Below are 20,298 nucleotides of genomic sequence, written 5' to 3'. Positions count from 1 at the left end.
GGCAGGGTCAATTCCCAGCTGTTTCCCAAGGGGTGGTGGCCATAGCGCACGTGCCTTAGCACATCTGGCTTGTGGCTGTTGCTGGGCTGGGTCCTTGTGCATGCAAGGAGCAGGAGAGATGCTGCAGGGATAGCAGTTGCGTCCCCTGGGCAGTAATTGGTGACCCTCCTCCCCCTGCTATGCTGCTGCTTGCAGCACTCCTGGCTGAGCCACCTTGGACACCCCAATACTGTGTCCCTCTGCCCTCTACTCCCAGCTGCATGCTTGGTGGCCCTGTATACCCCCATGGCCCCGAAAGAGCACCACCATCTACCCACTTGTAGAGGGTGCCTCTCAGCTCATGGGCTCCAGGCCCTCCTCCCGCTCCTCTGGGCAGGTGACTTTGGTGAACTTGGCTTGCTTCCTGGGGCGGCCCAGGCCTGCCCTCCGAAGCACTTGTGCCCGCCTCTGCCCGTACTTTCTGTGTTCAGGAGGTTGTGACTAGAGCTCTACGCGAGTCATCTCAGCCAGCCCTCATTATTCCCACAACTTAACAGGGAAGGAAACTGAAAGCCCAGAGACACAAACCTGCCCCTGGTCACAAAGCTGGAAATGGGCTGGACTCAAACCCAGGTCTGCCTGGTCCCAGAGCTTGAGTTTACCCAACACTGTCAGCTCCCCTTTGCTTTGCCTCCCTACTCCCTGAACCCATCTTTCTTCTCTTGAGAGACTTCTCCATTTCCCCACTTTCCATCTGTGCTCAGCCCACCCTGTCACTCCATGGATAGGTTATTGATGGGTCACCAGTGAATCCTATTCATCAAAGGGATGTTTCAGAGTTGCATCTTAATCAGTTCTAACATGGCAGACCTCTCTTGCTTCTCCTCCTGCCTTCCAGGCCACTTGTATCTGCCAGCTTGTTTTCTGACGATAATTAGCTGTTACCAGTCTTCAGGTTTAATCCTGGATCTCTCTAGGCAGCCATCAGCACTCATTGATTTCTGAGGGGGCACCCCAGCCAGCCATGGCCTCTGAGCAGCCCCACAGCACCTCCTGCTCTTTCCAGTGGTGGATCTCCAAGGTCATCTCTATGCAGAAATGTCCCCATCCTCATCCCAGCTTACTGCCATCTCATCAACTCCAGCTTGTGAGGTGCATACAGACTCAATCTCTAGTTGCCATTGCACTACCCTGTCTTCTCTCAGCAGCTCTTCCTTCCAGTCTGTCTTCAGTAGCCTGAGGGCCCCACCTCACACTTCACACAGGAGAGGCAGTGAAGGGGGCTGTGGCCATGTCTGGGTGAGAAGGGGGCTGTGGCCATGTCTGGGTGAGAAGGCAAGCACTACCCCTGAAATAAGATGGGAGGTAGTGGGTGGCCAGAGTGGAGAGGAAATGCTTAGAGGGCTATTGGGTTGTGGTGACTGGATATGGGGGACAAGGGAAAGGAGATGCCATGAGGGCACCCAGGCTTGATTCTGGACAGCCTGATTTTGAGACTCCAGATCAGCAGCTTGATATTTGGGCTGGAGATACAGAGCTGAAAATGGGAATTTTGTAAATTCAGGGTAGAGTGAGAAAGTCAACAAAGAGATGGGCAGTGAAGGAAAAGGCTACAAAGAAAACTGAAGACCGGTCAGAGGATGCCCTGGCTCAGGAGGCTGTGGGGAGAGCAGCTCTGCGGGCACCTGGATTAAAGTTGCCCGGGTTTGACTGCAAGGACATGATGGCCTTGATGGAAGCAGCTTCCCTGAAATCATGGAGCAGAAGCTGAACTGCAAAGGTCCTAGTGAGGGACGGTAAGGAGAGCAGTAGTGGCCACAGCCACAGGAGGCCTTTGCACCAAGAGATTTTTTTTTCCCTCTTCCTGACAGAAGAGTTATTTCCAGGCCTGGGATATAGCTGGAGGGTTGGTGTGGTGGCAAGTCCTCAGGGTTGTGTGGGCTGTGGAGGACCAAGATCAGTTCCTCTGCTTCAAGTCACCCTGAACGCTAGTGTTCCCACGTAGGTGACACAATCATCTCTTTCTGGTGACTGCTCCATTTGATCAGAACCACTCACCTTGAGTTAGCAAGTCTAGGAACGTGCGTATGTGGGTGTGGGCGACTATAGGCATGACTTGAAAGGTATATGCTCAACATGAAATGTTTTCAAATCTTTTTATTTACACATATTTGAGTCAGTTACATGCATTTTTTTAAACCAGTGATTAGCAAAATGCATTAAAAATTTAAAATAGCAATTAAATATACAAAAATATAGCTTACAAAAAACTGCGAATGTTTAAAAATATTCTGCTGCAGAATTCTTAGTTTACAAACACGTCTATGAAACCTGAGGCTCAGCATTTCATAAACCTTTTTTTGAGGGAGTTATACGATATCTAGTTAATAAACCCCAAAGGGATAAACTATAAGACTAAAGTGCCCCCCCCCGCCGGCAATGATCTTTCAAGAGACTTGGAGATAACAGTTATCACAGTCTTGGAAGACGAGCTGTCACCAGGAGGCACTTCCTAATATTGGCCTCACCTGCCCCACCTGCTCTAGCTGGGGCCTGGGAGGGAAGGGCAGATGGAGAGGAGTGGCCAGCTGTGGGTCTGAGACGCTGACCCGCCAGGCTTGGACTGGCACAGGGAGCTGAGAAGAGCTTCATTAAAGCACGAGCAAGTCCCCTGACATGGGGCCCATGTTCTAGGTATATGTCCCTGGAGCAGGGAGGGTGTGCTCCCTGGGCCTATAGCCAGAGAAGGGAGGACTGGATTGGTAAGCCAAGAATGCTAATGGCTTGGTTTAAAAGTGGGATAAAAAACTATTCGCATCTTGCAACAATTTGGGCTCTAAAGCTGAATTGGAAAAATAACAGGTTTACGGAACAAGCCCTTTTTTCTCATGATTTATTCCCACTCAAATGGAAGCATGCTCCATGGCACATGGGATCCTTTTCTTAGATCTGGGCTGCTGCTCTGGGTGCAGTTGTGCCAGGGAGATGGGTGAGAACGAAGAGACACTGGGCAGCTGCTGAAGAGTGAGGCATGAGTCCATGCCTCTTCCTCCAGAGCTGCCTGGAGAAATCTTTAACTTTCATCTCCTGCTGGGGCAAAAATGAACTTTAAATTTTTATTTTTTAATTGGTGAGATAATTTCTGTTTAGTGGGAAAGAAGTTGAGCACATTGAAAATTCTGCAGGAAACATTTTCCTTTTAAAGTGTGCATAAAGAGTCGGGAGGAACAGGGAGCAAATCCACAAACTTGCATATGGACATTCAGGTATACCTGCAGTTAATCTTAGGGAGATTCACCATCCACTTACTCAGTGGCAGGTGGAGACATCTGCCCCATAAATAGAAGCCTTTAGTTGCTGCCACTCAGACTCCTGCCTCAAAAACATGAGCTCACCTAAGAAACCATGACAATTGTAGCCAAACATCACCACTGGAATCTTGGTCCTCACTTGGACCTGGCCAAGATGGGGGAGGCACTGGCAGCTGGTCCAGGCTCCCGCAGAGGCTGCTCCCACCAGGGGGAGAGGCTTGTGCGGCTGCCCAGCTGCAGAGCCTGTTCTCGAGTGTCCTGTCACAGATCAGAAAGACGGTCAGAAAAGTCTGATTGTGCTCTTGGATTAGCTTGGCATATGAGGTAAGGAAAGGATTTCAGTTTCTGATTTGTTTAGGAAGCTAGAATTTCAGTATGTTGCAGTCAAGTAAAAATATGCCTTATTCAAAAGGAATGTGATTGCAAACCAAAAACATCCCCCAATTCTGGGCTCACCTTTTACAGATATTCTGACTTCTGGGATGGCCTTTCCCACATGAATAGGAATGTTCCTTGAATATTCTTGTCTGGTATCACATGACTAAAAAGAGAAATTATATATATATATATATATAAACACACACACATGCATGTGTGTATGCATAAATGATCTCTGGAAAGATACACAAGGAGCAAACTAATGGTGCTCACAGGGCAAGGAGCTGGGCTTTCTGGGGTCAGGAATGCAAGGAACACTTATCACTTGTGAACCATGTGAAGTGATTGCCTATTCAGAAACTTAAATAAGGAATATTTTGGCACTGAGCAACCATGTCAGGGTGCACTGTGGGCAAAAGTAGCAAGGAAGGTCAGGGGAGGGAAGGGAGCCAGGTAAACCGGGGCCCCAGGGAGAGCCTCTATAGCTCAGGAGGCCTCAGGCTGAGTTTCTGTTTCTACCATGGCATTATGTGGTATCAAGAGCCCCCATAACCCTAGGCCTCCACCCACCAGGCTCTGGACACAGTGACTAATCCAAGAGGTGGCAAGAAAGACATTGTTATTAGAATCTGGGTGGATAAGGAAACAGGCTTTGAGCGGTTAATCAGAAAATCTTGAGGCTGCTGAGTGGCAAGGGGGTGAGTCAAACCACTCTGAGCACCTGTTCCGCCTAGAGCTCTGATACTGTCCTGTGTGCATTTCATCATTCCCCGAAAGCTTCTCATAAAAATAATTACTAGTCATTCAAAGTAGCTTAGAGTGGGATCAGGCCATGAAGATGACATGCTTTGGAGTGGGGCTGTGGAAAGGGACAAAGCCCGAGGCCACAACTCTGGTGGATGTAAGCGGCTTGGTGCTGGGGAAAAGGATTTTCATTTGTCAAGTCTTGTGAAGAAATGGGTGTTTGGCAGTGGTGAAAGTTCCCCTGTATCCCTTGGCCCAGACCTGCAGGAGCCATCATCCATTTGATCATTTCTGTCTTGTCGTGCTCTCTTGCCAGGCAAGCACAGGCTACAAGGCCCTTATCTGCCAGCGACAGGCCTAACCAAATCACATTTGTCAAAGAAAACCAGCAGATGTCCAGTTCTGTGTCTTAATACTAACCTAACCAGGAATCAAGTCAGGCTAGTTTTGCTCCCTATTTCTAAAGAGCTGAATTCAGTTATCCCCCTAGCAATAGTAGGACAGTGATTCAGCCACCCATGGAGTCCAGCTGGGGCTGAGTTATGCTCCACTAATCCTCAGCACACAAGTAACATCCAATCTTTTAACTGCTTAAGACGCATTAAGACAAAGAATACCAGCCAGTGGTCCAAAAGCAGACCAGAGTCCCCATGTGTCTGCACATTAATAGAAGGTCATCAGCCACTCAGAAAGAGAGATGTGGAAAGAGAGGCCTCACTGTAAGGTTGGACCCTGAGCCAAAAGAGGGATCCCTAATTCTTAAAAAAAAAAAAAAAAAAAAAAAAATCCAGATGTACTGTCTTTCAAACAAAAAAACTGTGATTTTAACCATAATTAAAGGAAGATGTAAATTAAAAGGCCTGCCATTTGCATGTATGGCAATACAGATGCACAATGAAGTCCAGATGTAGAGAGCAAACACATTTGAGTAATGCTGCTAAGAATCACAGGAACTGCTGTGAGTGACAGTAGGCCTGCTGCAGTAGAAGGACACCAAGCTGAGAAAGGGGAGATGACTAGAGCAGAAAATATTCTTAACAGCTCCAATTTCCAGCCCAATTTCAGCAGAAGGATGCATTTTAAGAAGCACTCCACGTTCACAAGTGCTGAGGTCACGTTAGTGGCACCTCATGCAGGCAAAGCAGACCCAAGATGGTGCCCAGTGCCCAGTGCAGATCTTTCTTGTGCTTTCCTCTGATGGCCGTAACTATTTGGGCTTTGTGCCTCTGGTCCAGTGGTATGCATCGACCATCTCAACTTGCCTGTAGCTGTAACAAAGTGAGATGAGTTCGTTTGCATCCCTATGAATACAGGAACTTGGTGAGGCTGCCTCCTTGCTATTCACGCAGGGTCAGAAAAAGGCTGCAACTGAAAGGCTACAACCCTACAAAAACTGAGCAGCAATATTTATGGTTACAGATCATATTGAATTTCTCCTTTCAGGGGAAAAAATTCTCTTTCCTACTAGAGCCCCATAACAAAGAGGTGACATTTGTCCCAAGGCCATTCCATGGAAAATAGTGGACGCTGGCCATTAATGAGTCCAGTCCAGAAGCAAGTCTGCTTCTGACATTGGTCACTGAAAATATTTCACTGTAAACTGGGTGTTTTGCAGCATTCAGCTCTATTGTGTTACAAGTAAAGAATGCAAAAAGAGTGAAAGCAGGAGTGTACAAATAGGTTTTTTTATGGGTGCCAAACAGGCTAAAGCTTTCATGTAAAAATATTCCACACTTCCCTTGCCCTATTTAGGAAGCAGTCCAGTTGGCATACCACGAATAGGTCACACACAGGAATCAGCCAATGCTGACCAACTGGATTTGTAATTTTCCAAATTGGATTCTGCTCAGCACTTTTCTAGGCTAATGGGAATTTTCTTCTGACCCCAGCCACCTGAGCCAAGGACAGGCTCCCTTTCCCCATTCTAAGATGGTAGAGGGTAGATTCCAGAAAAAAACCCTGGAGACCTGCCATAAGCAGAGTAGCAAAGCTCCTTCCATCCTTTCTCCATATCATGGAGATTGTACTTCCAGTGAAAAGCTTCCCCCATTCACACCTGGGGAATGGGGTAGGGCAAAGCAGTTGACAAGGAGTTGAGGCAGGCACTAGTATGATGGAGGGAGGTGGAGAGGAGGACTGTGGAAAAGAATTTTTTAATCTGACCCACGGCGAATTTTTTAATCTGACCCACGGCTGCTTTACATAGTTAATTTATACAATATTCACAAATCCTAATGGACTCTGAGTCACTTCTAGAAAAGTTGGACAGAAAGAGCCAAAAAGCAGCATGCATTTCTCTCCTATAAAAACACTTTCAGTTAGTTATCCTAAGTCCAAATACTGAGGTACACACCAATGGGTGGACAGCCCTGCAGGAGCTTCCTGAACCTATTTACAATTCCAAGTGGATCGCGGCTTCAGGATTATGTAGGGATCTTATTTGGGATAAACCGTTAAAAGTGGAAGCCATTTTAAGTAAAAAGAGATAGGGCAAGAGAGGGAAGGGAAGAGGCAAAGGGGTCAGCATCCTCCTCGACCATTCCCAGAAAAGGCTCATGACAGCTCCCCGCTGCAGTAGGGGCTGAGACCAGCAGCTACGCTGAGCCACGCTGCACATGTGGGGATGTGGGAAGCACTCTGGGCCCTCTGGGTTGCACATGGACAGTGTGGGCTCAGGACTGACACCATGCTGGGGTTCCTGACTGACACCTCACTGGTGAGTAGAAGGAGAAATGATAAGAGGAAATGGCTTCTGACAGGCCTTTCCAAGTGCATCTAATGTTTTCAGTTTGGATGATGTGATAGCAAGTGTTGTGAACTTGACGGGGAAGGGGTGGTGAGGGGCACTGCTGCTCTGATGTACCCAAAGCCCTTAGGTTCCTAAATGGACTTTTTTGGAACATAACACGAAGAGGCTTGCTGGCACTGCCTCAGCAACCACAGGCAGCTGGTTGTGCTGGTTTTACTTGGCTCAGGGGCTGCCGGGAGGGTTTGTTGCTGCAAAGGCATGTGCGGTCTGCACAGAAGCTCATCGTCCACAGGGTGGGGGTGTGGCTTTAAAGACCTGCCCTCATTCTCCTCCAACACTTGTGTTCATCTTCCCTCCTGCTTGACATCGAGACGAGTGTCCAGGAGACAAAGCATAATGGGATTAGCAACAGACCTTCATGAAGTTTCTTGAGCCAAACCTGCAGGCTCATCCACTCCTCTTCTCTCAACACGGGGTAGTGTCAGAGTGCTTTGGTTGTCACAAGACCCAGATGCCTAGGTTCCCAGTGTGGACGGCCCAAGAATTCTTTAAGAGGCAAAGGAAGTGGCAGCTGGTGCCCCAGGTAGAGAGCAGCCAACACTGAGACAGCTTGTGCTCCTCCTGGTTCCACGCGGATGTCGTATCCAGCAAGTCTGATCTTCATGGTGAGCTATACAATGTTCTCTGCCCCAGGGAGGGGCCCCTGTGGGGGTCCATGGTCCTGCTTACTGTGCAACTGGGCCAGCTGCAGAACTGGCATATTGCATAGGGGACACACTTTCCGAACCTCCAGCCACTTAATAAGGCACCTGCAGAATGAGATGCCACAGGGGGGAAGACATCAGTCCCATGCTCATGGCACCTGCTGTTGTCATATACAGTGAACACATCTGTCACCCAGAGCCCAAGTTTTAGGAGTCTGGTGTAGGGTCCAAGGAGCTCCACCACCAGGTAGAGGATGCACAGCATCCTCTGGGGGAACCAGAGCCTCCTGTCTCACACAAGGCGATACTAACAAGCCACAGTCAGCATATTATACCCTCAGTTGCCCATGACTTCTTAGAGAAGAACAATACACTGAGGAGGGGGCGGGAAGCAGGAAAAGTAAAATTTTCTAATAGAAATACAAAACACATAAAATTGCAAGAGAAGAGGAAATATTAATATGTCTACAGGATGGGGGAGGAGATTGGTACCACCCTATCGTTTATATCCAGCCTTTATTTATTTTGATCCAAAATAACTATGGTTTTGATTAAAATAAATTTTTAGGAGATGAAAGCTCTCATTGGAAAGTTCCAGCTAAACAGCTGTTTATAGCCTGGGCTCCAAAGAGGTGTGGGCTCATCTGGCTCTCTGCCCAAAGTCTTGTCATGGCGGTCACGTCCCACCACTCTGATTCCTCCTAATGTCACATACACATACCCCCCCACCCTATAGGGTGCTGTCAGCCTTCTGCATTATAGACCAATCATGAAGCCATCAAGCTTGTCTGGCATTGCCCCAAAGCCCACAAGTAAGTTGGTTGATGTACCTCAAACTTGGCTCCCATTAAATAATTCCACACCAATACTCACTTTCTGTGGAAGGCATGCTTACATGGACAAATCCCCAACTCATCTCGAGGCTTGAAGTCTTCCAGACATACTGCACAGAGCTGAAAGACAAATGCACAAATGAGGCCAAGTGTCTGCTAAGTATTCTCCAAGGCCACAAAGTAGAGTGCAGGCTCCTTAGGTCCAGCCATTGGAAGAGACTTATAACATCCCACAACTTATTAAGTGACAGAAACAGGCTAGAATGGATGAGGTCTTCTGAAGAAGTGTTTCAAGCTTATCTGGTCACACGTGTTAAAAAGTGGTGGCAGACAGGAGAGGACAGAAAGCAAGAGGCAGCCTCCTTTACTTCGGTGCATCAGAAGAGTGTGACTTAGGGTTACTGTCATGAATGCAGGCCTGACCTACTATCATTTTCCTGGGGTGTGCTGAGGGACAGACTTTCCCTGGGAATGCTCTGCTTGCTCAGCACTGCTGCCCTGGCTCCCGAGCACTCACTGAAAGACACTGCTCATGCCCTGGCAATCCTTTCCCCAGTCTTTATAGTATAACCTGCAGGAACATGCTATTTATAGTTCCTCAGTCCTCCCACTTTGGCACTGTCCTTCTGTCAGTGTCTTTGTCATATAAAAAGTTATTAAAGACTCACTAAATTATAACTTATGAAAATGTGCAGATGGGGCCAGGACTGCTCTGAAAGGTGACTTGTCTCCACTGCTTGAAAAGAGGTCTTCTTCATACCCACATGCTGGGTTCCAACAACTTCTGGGGCACTTACCAGTGCCCATGGATACCATGCATCATTGCACTTACCCATTTTACAGATGAAGAAACAGAAGCTCAGAGCAATAACCACACTTCTTGAGGCCATTCAGCTGGGGAGTGGCCAGGCCTGTCTGGGGACCCAGGTCTATTGCACTGATGTGCTGCTATACCACTTCCATCTCCCACCCAATGGCCGAATTCCTCTCTGCTTACTTCCCTGTCCATCCCCAGGGAACCTGGTTCAAGCCATCACCATTTCTTGCCCAGCCTACTGACAGGGCTTCACTGTCACCAGTTTCTTAACCTATACCACATAATCCAGTCTTCTTAGGTTATGCATGAGCCGTGGCCAGTGCTGTGAATGTTGGTCCTCCAATACCCTTGCTGAGGCAGCTCTTGGGCCTTCTGTGTACAGCAGACAGGATCGTCCCAGGAGGAGGAGATTGAATACCTATGTCCTGTCAAACTCTACATCTCCCCAAGATGGCAGGAGAGCAGGAAGGAGAGCAGGATAGGCAGCTCGGCTCAGACACCGACTAGCTGTGGTGTCTCTGCCCTCATGATATCCCTCGGAGCACTGTTCCTTTATCTGTAAAATGAAGACATGACCTGCTCTGCCCCTCACAGGACTGTCATCAGCTCAGGTTGGGGGGAAGGGCTGAGGATGCAGTAAGGCAGTCTACCAATACCAGTTGTTTCCATTAATGTATACATTCTGTGATGGGAGCACTATTGTCAAGACTGTTTTTGTTTTCTGGAGGCAGGTTGAGAACAAACTGTGGGTAAGAAACTAGCAGTTTCAGCCTTGGGGTACCTTTTTGGGCCTCAGCTTTCTACCTGTAATGGGAGAACAATGTTCCCACCTCTCACACTGTGTGAACAGGCTGCTGGGCCTTCAATAGCCAGCCTTCTGAAACAGAGTCAGAACTGTCCTGTGGAGATTCAGCACTGATCCTACTGAAATGCAAGTTGTTCATTTTTATTCACTTATTTTCCCAAAACCTAAAGTTAGATTTGTAGCCTTTTCAAAGTGAAGTTTCTATTAATGGTTATAGTGTGCTATTATATTTTAAATAAACAAAATTTAAGACTACAGCTACCTGGAAAAAAAATACCTCAAAATAATTGTGACATATTTAGTGTAAATGGTGACCAAACGTTAAGAGTAATCACAAAAAGAGAAAAGCCTCAGATTTGACTTCCCAGAAGTTCCTTGAGGGCTAAACTTATTTTACAACTTCCCTTTACAGATCATATTTTGCAAATGAACTTTACTTTCCAGTATTTCAATGAAAGATTGTTTCTCCAGTGTGACTTCCCATCACCTTTTAAAAAACTGAGATGTAAGTAACATACCATAATATTCACTCCTTTAAATAAGTGTACAATTCAGCAGTTTTAAAGTCTATTTGGAATTGTGCAACCATCGCCACTATCTAATTCCAGAACTTTTGTATCACCCACTCCTCTGAAAAGCTCATACCCATAAGCAGTCACTTCCTAGTCTCCCCCTTCCCCAGTCCCTGGCAACCAAGCACTAATCTACTTTCTGTCTTGATGGATTTGTTTATTCTGGACATTTCATATAAATGGAATCATACAATCTATGGTCTTTTATGTCCGGCTTTTTTCACTTAGCATAATGTCTTCATGGTATACTCATATTGAAACATGTATCAGTACTTCACCTTTATGGCTGAATAATATTCCATTGTATGTGTATCCCATATTTTGTTTATCCATTCATCTGTTGATAGACATTTGGGTTGTTTATACCTTTTAGCTATTGTGAATCATATTGCTATAAACATTGGTATACAAGTATCTGTTTCAGTCCCTGTTTTCAATTCTTTTGGGTATGCACCAAAGAGTGGAATTGCTGGGTCATATGGTAATTCTATGTTCAGCTTTTTGAGGATCTACAAACTTGCCAAAGTGACTGCATCATTTTACATTCCTACAAGCAGTGTATGTGGGCTTCAATTTCTCCATATCATCAACATTTATTATTGTTTGTGTTTTTGATTACAGTCATCCTAGAGTGTGTGAAGTGATCATTTCCCTAATGACTAATAATGTTGTGCTTATTGGCCATTTGTATATCTTCTTTGGAAAAATGTCTATTCAAGTCTTTTGCCCATTTTTTACTTGGGTTATTTTTCTTTTTATTATTGAGTGGTAAGACTTCTTTATATAGTTTAGTCACAAATCCTTTTTTTTCTTTTTTTTTTTTAAGATGACTGGTAAGGGGATCTTAACCCTTGACTTGGTGTTGTCAGCACCACGCTCTCCCAGTGAGCTAACCGGCCATCCCTATATAGGATCTGAACCTGGGGCCTTGGTGTTATCAGCACCATACTCTCCCGAGTGAGCCATGGGACGACCCCACAAATCCCTTTTGGATAGCCAACTGATTTTGACAAAGATACAAAAGCTTTTCAATGGCAGAATCGTGAAAATCACAATGCACAGGAAAAGACAATCAACAGACATTGATGATGAGATGACACAGACGTTGGAATCATAAAACAGACAAGAACTACTTTAAGGTCTTTATAACAATGCTCAAATGAGCAATCATGAATGCTTGATACAAATGTTAAAACACGTTATTACAAACAAATAAAAGATATAAGAAAAAAATGAATGAGAATTATAGAATCTAAAAAATGGAATAACCTCAATCAAAAACTTAAGGGATGGGCTCTACAGCAGAATGGAGAGGACATAGGAAAGAATCAGTGAATGAGAAGACAGAACAATAGAAATTACCCAATCTGAAAAACAGAGAGAAAAAGATCGAAAAATAAGAAAACCAGATCCTCAAGGAACTGTGGGACAACCACAAAAGGTCTAACATTTGTGTCACTGGAGTCCCAAAAAGAGAAAAAACGAAATTCAGAAAAAAATTTGAAGAAATAATGGTTGAAAACTTCCCAAGCTTGGCTGAAGACAAACCTATATATTCATGAAGCTGAGCAAACTGAAAACAGGATAAATCCAAAGAAACCCATGCCCAGACATATTATAATCAAATTGCTGAAAACCAAAGACAAAGAAAACAGCCAGAGAAAACTGATGCACTACTGACAGGGGATCAATCATTCAAATGACTGTGAATTTCTCATCAAAAACCATGGAGGAGCAGAAGGAAGTGACATAACATTCTTAAAGTGTTGAAAGAAAAGAACTATCAACCCAAAGTTGATACAACAAAATACAACAAAAATATCCTTCAAGAATGAAAGTTCTCATGTCCATTTTCAGATGAAGACAAACTAATAGAATTTATGGCCAGCAGACCTACTCTAAAAGAATTGTTAAAGAAAATTCATCAGATAGAAGGGAAATGACATAAGAAGGAAACTTGGAGCATTGGGAATGAAGAGCAATAGAAATGGTAAATATCTGGATAAATACAACAACTATCCTTTCCCTCTTGAGTTTTTAAAAATATGTCTGATGGTTAAAAGTAAAATATATTAATATTGTCTGATGAGATTTTCAATATATATATAGATCTAATATGACAGCTACTATATAAAGACCTACATGGTGTCAAGGTTTCTGCATTCCAACTGAAGTGCTAAAAATATGATTCTAAGTAAAGTACTTATTTTGTAATCTCTATAATCACTAAAAATAATACAAAGTGATAAAATAGAAATCACAATAAATAAAAAAATTAAAATGAAAAAGTCCAAATAACCCAGAAGAAGGCAAGAAAAGGCAAACAGAATGAAAAAGAGAAAAGACAAATAATAAAATGGTAGATCTAATTCCAAACATATCAATAATTGCATTCAATGTAAATGGTCTAAACATACCAATTAAAAGGCATATTGGCAGAGTGGATAAAAAAATATGACCCTTAAGGGGAAGGGGGAGGAGGGTTAGGAGAAACTGGGTAAAGGACACAAACAATAATTATGATTTGCAATGATGAACATAGCTACAATACTGATTTGATCATCACATATTGTACACAAATACTGACAGGCAACTCTGCAATCCCATAAATATATACAATCAATTATGTTTCAATTAAAAAAATAAACAAATGGGGGGAGAAACACGACCCACCTATACGCTGTCTGTAAGAAAATTCACTTCAAATATAATTATATAGGTACTGAAAAAAAGAGGATAGAAAATGCATACCATGCAAACATTAATTAAAAGTAAGCTGGAGTGGCTATATTAATATCAGAAAAAGATTTCTTTTCTTTCTTTCTTTTTTTTTTTTTGGTGGCTGCCCTTTTTGGGGATCCAAACCTGTGACCTTGGTATTACAAGGCTGCACTCTAACTGAGCTAACCGGCCAGCCCTGGACAAAGATTTCAAAACAAATTACCAGAGATGAAGAGGGATCTTGATAAACAGATCAATTCACCAAGAACACATAAAAATCCTAAATGTGTTTGCACCTAACAACAGATCTTCAAATAAATAAATGGAAAGACATAATGTGTTGCTAGATTAGAAGACTCAGCATGGTGAAGGTCAATTCTCTCCAAATGGACTTATAGATTTAATGCAATACTAATTCAAATCCCAGCAGTATTTTTTTTGTAGATATACACAAGCTGATGCTACAATTTACATGGAAGGGCAAAGGAACTCTACACTAGCTAAAACAATTTTGGAAAAGAAGAATAAATTTGGAGAATCACACTAACTGATTTTAAGACTTACTATATATAAAGCTATAGTAATCAAGACAATGTGGTACTGATGAAGGGACAGGCACATAAATCAAGGGAGCAAAATAGAGAATCCAGAAATAGAGTCACAGAAACATGGCCATTTGATTTTTGACAAAGGTGCAAAAGAAATTCAGTGGAGAAAGCAACTACTCACCATAACCAGAGCTGGGGATACTGTGGTGAACAAATCAAAGACTAAATACAAGTGACCAGATTCGGTGACACTGGAATTGGTGAGTGCAGCTGGGATACTAATTCTGATACATCATGATGCAACACAATGCACTTATTCAGGATAAAGTTTCTAAACTAAGGGTCAAATCAATAAGGAAGACTTCTGTTCTTGACAAATCTGGTTATTCAACATTGTTAAAGTATGTCAGAATTTAATCTTTTCATTTATAGTCATCAAAAAGACCCCAAATAGAAAACAGATCACCTTCTATTACTTCATGTTAATTTTGGCCATGTGTCAAAATTAATTTTTGGGAAAAGTTAAAAATCAAACTGTAATTGATGCTTGGAATTAATCCAAGGTTAGGTCTCAAGTACTGTTAAACAGCAACATGTCAATCAACTCTGATGTAAAATATTCAGAAAGAGCAAAGGAACAATTTCAAAGTGTTTAACAATCATATAAATAATAATTTTTATTATTTTTCAAATAACTTTACAAATTAACTTTTTTGGAAGAGATTGATGACATAGTTTCATAACAGTTAGGCTATATAAAATAAAGATATTATAAAATACAGTGTTCTAAGTCCTTGCTTTAAACACCAATTTAAAAACTCAGAAAGGGAGGAAGGGAAAGGGTGATAAAAATAAAAATTCTGAACATTTGTAGTCAGAGGTAACACAAGGAACAGAGTTAAAAAGAATTCTTACAGATTATGTATTTTAAAGTATACAGAATACACACACCCACATTTGTACTTAAGTTACAAAGCATAATAACATACATAGTAAGCACCTGTGAACCAACCATACAACCTAAAGGCTAGAAAACCCCAAGGATTCACCTCTCTACTTATGTGTTCTTCCCTATTCCATCCCACTGTCTCACCTCCCCAAACCCTCACCCCCATGAAATAATTACTGCCTTTTTTGTGCCATTTGTAAGAGGGAAATTCTGGGAACATTTTCAAGGGTAAAATTAGTGCAAATTCATCTTGAGTAGAAAAACTAATTTATTTCTATCTCCTATTCATACAGCATGGATAGCAAGCAGCATCCCTGCTGCTATGTATTACCTTCATGGCCAGCTTAAGGCAATTGGGCTGGGCTGGAAGGAATGCTTCAGAAGCCTGTGCTCAAACCGACCAGATGTTATCGGACCACAAGGGCCATGTCACATTGCATACCACCGATTTCGAAATTGCCCATTGCTCTGTAAGAACCCTCCCTAAAAGTCTTACAAACCTCCTGCTTTCCTTGGTTTGGGGCAACTGATCTGGCTTAGTCTCCCCTCCACGTTAGTGGAACAAGCCTTTTGGCTGGAACAGCGCCTGGCTTGGGTCGCTCTCTCCCTTTTCTATGTCTCACCGAACGAAACACTGAAATTTTACATTGGCACCATTCCTATTAAAAATATGAGTTATGTTACTCTCTTGTTTTATTTTCTTTTATTTTTTTGGCAGATGGCTGGCACAGGAATCGAACCCTGGACCTTGGTATTATCAGCACCATGCTCTAACCAACTGAGATAATCGGCTAACTTGTGCTACTCTCTTAAAGCCTCCACACAACTGATTTTTATGTGACCTCACCCTCAAATATGCTATTAAGCTGATCAAAATAAGCCTAATTTTTTTCAACATCTGAAAATAAAGGTGTTTAAGCATACCACAGCATACTACTTCTATTAGAAAATAGCTCAAGAAAAAATTAACATAAAAAACTTACCTCATGTAAATTCAGTTCTTTTACTTTCTCTTTTAATATAACCTGTAAGACAAAAAGTATGTTCTTATGCCCATTTAAATCTGTAATTGAAAAATTTTCTCATTATACTAACAAATATTTTTCTTTTGTGTATATATATGAGGCTACTTCAAAAAGTTTGTTGAAAAATAAAACATAATATGAATTTTTCCGTGAACTTCTGAAGTTATCTTGTATAGCTCATTGCTTTCATATTTAATATTGGAAAGAATCTTTAACAGTTTGAGAAAGAACATTTTAGCAACATTCTTTTAACTTGAGGAATGATGCAATATTCTCCTGAGAAGCAGTTTTAAAATCTCTTTGAGAATAGGTTAAATTTTGAGAAAAGACATTAACACATGCCCATCTAGACTAAGTGCTAAGATGGGGGGAAAATAAATGAGACTGACTGCCTCAGGATCCAGTAAAACACAGCATTGGCTGATGGGACTGACTGACTAGTAATTTATAAAAGATTAAAAAGTAAAGTCAATCTTAATTTTGGAAGTTTTGCTTATTATTATACATCAATGTCCTCAGTAAACTTTATTTAGTATGACCCAGAGTTATGTTAATGGGCCAAAAATTCATCCAATTATTGTCCCTAACCTGACTCTGGTGACTGGACATCAGTTAAAATGAATGCCAAGTGATAAGAAAGCAGATTACTATCTAAAAAGATTTTTTTTCTGAGAATAAACATAGTTTACTAGAGTTAAATTCTATCTTAAATTGGAAAAATGGGCAAGTAAAATTGGAGAAAAATCTCTAAATTTTGGGTGTCTTACATTTCTGAACTAAAAGTCATTTTGAGGGCAAATCACATTTTCAGAAGTCACAACCAGAAGCCACCATCCAACTACATAGGGATGTACTAAATTTCCTAATTGGTATATTTTAAAGATCAAAATTATCATCTGTCTTGTGACTTGATTAGTTCTATCATCAATTTCACCTATTAACTGACCACAAAGGCCAATTTTACTTTCTAGTTAGCCTACATACAAATATCTTGTAGGTTGTCAAGACTATGATAGAACTGACACAAAAATATTCATTCATTTAGAAAACTAAAGCATTCAGCTCAAATTATGAATCCCATATGAGACCTATGGAACATGGGGTTACCTAAGGATATTGGTGTGTACATCTAGGGATAAGCTCAGATTTCAAAGATACATGCACATGCAAACCTAATGGTGACATGGTCCTGTAACAGCACCAGGCAAGGTTAAAGACCCAAGTAAGCTGAAATTGGCAAAAAATAAAAAAAATTGAAAAATTAAAAAAAAATGCTAAGGACAACAAAAATTTCATGGTTATGCCCAAAAGAAAATTAAGAAAAATCTAGGCCCACTGTTTGGTGTCAGTGATAAAATGTAATGGATGACACATGGAAAAAAACCTATTTTTACTTGGCCTTCAAGAAAAGTTAAGTTTATTAACTTAAAGAACAAATCAGTGAAGGCTAGGTGTTAACAGATATGATTCAAGTTTGTAGACTTCTAGTGTACAAAAGGGAGTCAATGAGATCACTGTAACAACTGGTCATCTCTGAGGAACTGCTATGTCTTCTAATGGAGAAGGATGAAAAAAATTCATTTAATGGAATCTTTGAATTTCATTAAGTTAACAGTAACTTTAAGGATTACAAGTGACAGCATCTCTCTTTAGCAACATGTTGGCTCAAGTTCTCTGTTAAACTATATTATTATATCATCTGAACTTTCAATAGCTTCAAATAATACTTATGAAAGAAAAGAAGAATACTTAAGAAAATAAATTGATCTATTTTGTACTGCAAATGCAGATGAAATGCTAAAGTGAACAAAAGTAAACTGTGGAATATACTATAAAGCATATGTACTTCACTGGGCCTGGTTTTCCAAAGTCTTGCAGTTTCAAATATTGACCTTGCAAGGACAGGAAATTTTCCTCAGGCTATAAGTCTCTGGCGTAAGATAAAGAATTGTGGCACAGCAGGTTGCTGGCTCAAAGACAGACTAGTTAGTGATTGTTATGTAAAGATACTGAGAAACTGTGGAGGGAGAAGGAATGTTTGTTAAGATCAAAGCTTTTGTTGATAGGTTTACTGGAATGTCATTTGTCTTGTTTCACTGAAAGTTACCAGCCTATATTGTTAAACTATAACCCTATCTTTGTTCTCTTCCTGTAACTTCCTGGTCTGGAAAATAAATGCAGGAAGAGAACCCCAATTCGGCGTTAATTTTCCGAGGAAGGGACCCCTCTCGCTGGAGGGTTCCAGGGAAGTTAACTGCTTTGGGGCCTCTCACTGCTAGGAAGAGATGGGTTTTGAGTAATCCTTTGCATTTCTGTCACCCAGGGGAAGTGGGTGACAAATCTGTGGGGGGTGAAGCAACACAAAGCAACAGTAAACCAGTCCCGGTTTAAAATATGAGTGGAAATCTGAGTTCTTAGTTTCTGGGGAAAAAGCACAATCAAGGCAATCTGAGTTTAATTTCTCACCTGTTTGTAGGCATAAAATTCTTTGTGTGCTTGATGTCTTAGCCTAAAAAACAGAAACGAGCAGTGTGATACTGAGACTTCCAATATGATAACTTGAAAAAGATGATAAAAAAACCCCAGATTTTTGTTATTACCTTATATTACTTATGGTTTAAAATACAGAATTTTTATCCTGGAATACACTCAAATGACATAACTCTTACCATGTTATGGGAAAGTACCTGGCAAACCATGACATATTACCTAAATGTAAGATCTGGTGAAATCTCATTGAAACAAAATCTCATATTTTAATGAAGATGACTCAATTCTTTCTATATTAATGATAGTCCAGTTGTTTCAATAATATTTAATATATCACATTTTTCTTAATTAAAAAATTTAAGTGTAACATACATCCAATAAAGTACAAAAACCGTAAGCATACAGCTCCAAAAAAAAAAAAAGGCATATATCATATAAACTACTACCCATATCAAGATATAGTATATTTCCAGCACCCCTCTAAAATGACCCTCCCTATCAATATTCAGCCCCTAGAGGTACTACTATCCTGATTTTTATCACTGCAGATGAACTATGCCTGTTTTGAACTTCACATAAATGGATCAATTGGTATATACTCTTGTGATTGGTTACATATAGTATTCCATTGTATAAATAAAATACAATTTATTTATCCATTCTACTGCTGATGAATATTTAGATTACTTCCAGTTTTGGGTTATTTAAATAAAGCTGCTACACAAATTCTTCTACATGTCTCTTAGTCGTCGTATATTTAGTGGACTCATTTTTGTTGAGTATATACCTAGGAGTAAAATTACTGGTCCAAAGTGCTTGTACCAATTTCTGCTGCTATGGATGATAGTTCATGAGAATTCTAGTTGTTCCACATCTTTGCCACTACTTGGCAGGTGCAGTTTAAAAACGTTTTACATTTAAATGAAGTCCAGTTTATCAACTTTTCCCAATTAGGTTAGTTCTTTTAGTGTCCAGTTAAAGAAATATTTGCCTATGAAGAAATTCTCAAGTGTGTTGTTAAAACAATGTTATTTTACCTATCACATTTAGATCTATGAACCATCTGAAATTGGTCTTTATGTATGCTGTGAAGTAGGGGCTTAAGGTTCTTTTTATCCCCATGCAGATTTTCTTTTGCCTCACCGTCATTTACTGAAAAGATGTCCTTTCCCCACCGCACCACAGTGGCATGTCTGTTGTAAATCAGGCATATCCAAAATGTGGGTCTGTTTCCAGAATTTTTATTCCATTCCATTGGTCTATTTGCCTATCTTTGTATATTGGGTTGAATAGTGTCCCCCCTCAAATTCACATCCAGCCAGAACCTCTCAGAATGTAACCTTATTTGGAAATAGGGTCTTTTCAGATTATTAACTAGTTAAGATGAGGTCATACTGGATTAGGGTGAACCCTGGCAGAAGAGGCAAGTCCACACAGAGACAGAGACAGAAAAGAAGGCAATGTGAAGACAGAAGCAAAGACGGAAGCAATGCAACCAAAGAATGCCAAGGTTTGCGGGCAACCACCAGACGCTAGGAAGAGGCAAGGAAGGATCCTCCCTAGTCTTCAGAAACAGCACGGGCTTGCTGGCACTCTGATTTCAAACATCAAGACTCCAGAAGTGTGGGAAATTAAATTTGTTGTTTTAAGTTGCCCAGTTTGTGGTACTTTGT

The 20,298-nt window shown here is 41.5% G+C and overlaps 1 protein-coding gene across 1 annotated transcript in view; it reads right to left on the bottom strand.

The window, feature by feature from the left end:
• Positions 1-7,544: 7,544 nt before the first annotated feature.
• The window catches only part of RNF24 (ring finger protein 24), a 73,958-nt gene continuing 61,204 nt past the window's right edge, over positions 7,545-20,298 (bottom strand). The window contains exons 3-6 of the mRNA XM_063111081.1: positions 18,602-18,644; positions 16,094-16,135; positions 8,739-8,818; positions 7,545-7,970 (exon numbers count right to left, since the gene is read on the bottom strand). Coding sequence (XP_062967151.1) covers positions 7,832-7,970; positions 8,739-8,818; positions 16,094-16,135; positions 18,602-18,644 — 304 coding nt within the window. The 3' untranslated portion in view covers positions 7,545-7,831. The remainder of the gene's footprint in view (positions 7,971-8,738; positions 8,819-16,093; positions 16,136-18,601; positions 18,645-20,298) is intronic.

The sequence above is a fragment of the Cynocephalus volans genome, chromosome 1, assembly GCF_027409185.1.
Source record: "Cynocephalus volans isolate mCynVol1 chromosome 1, mCynVol1.pri, whole genome shotgun sequence".
In the NCBI taxonomy this organism is placed as follows: domain Eukaryota; kingdom Metazoa; phylum Chordata; class Mammalia; order Dermoptera; family Cynocephalidae; genus Cynocephalus; species Cynocephalus volans.
Note: the sequence above shows the minus strand (reverse complement) of the source record. Positions and strands in the feature narration are given on the sequence as shown.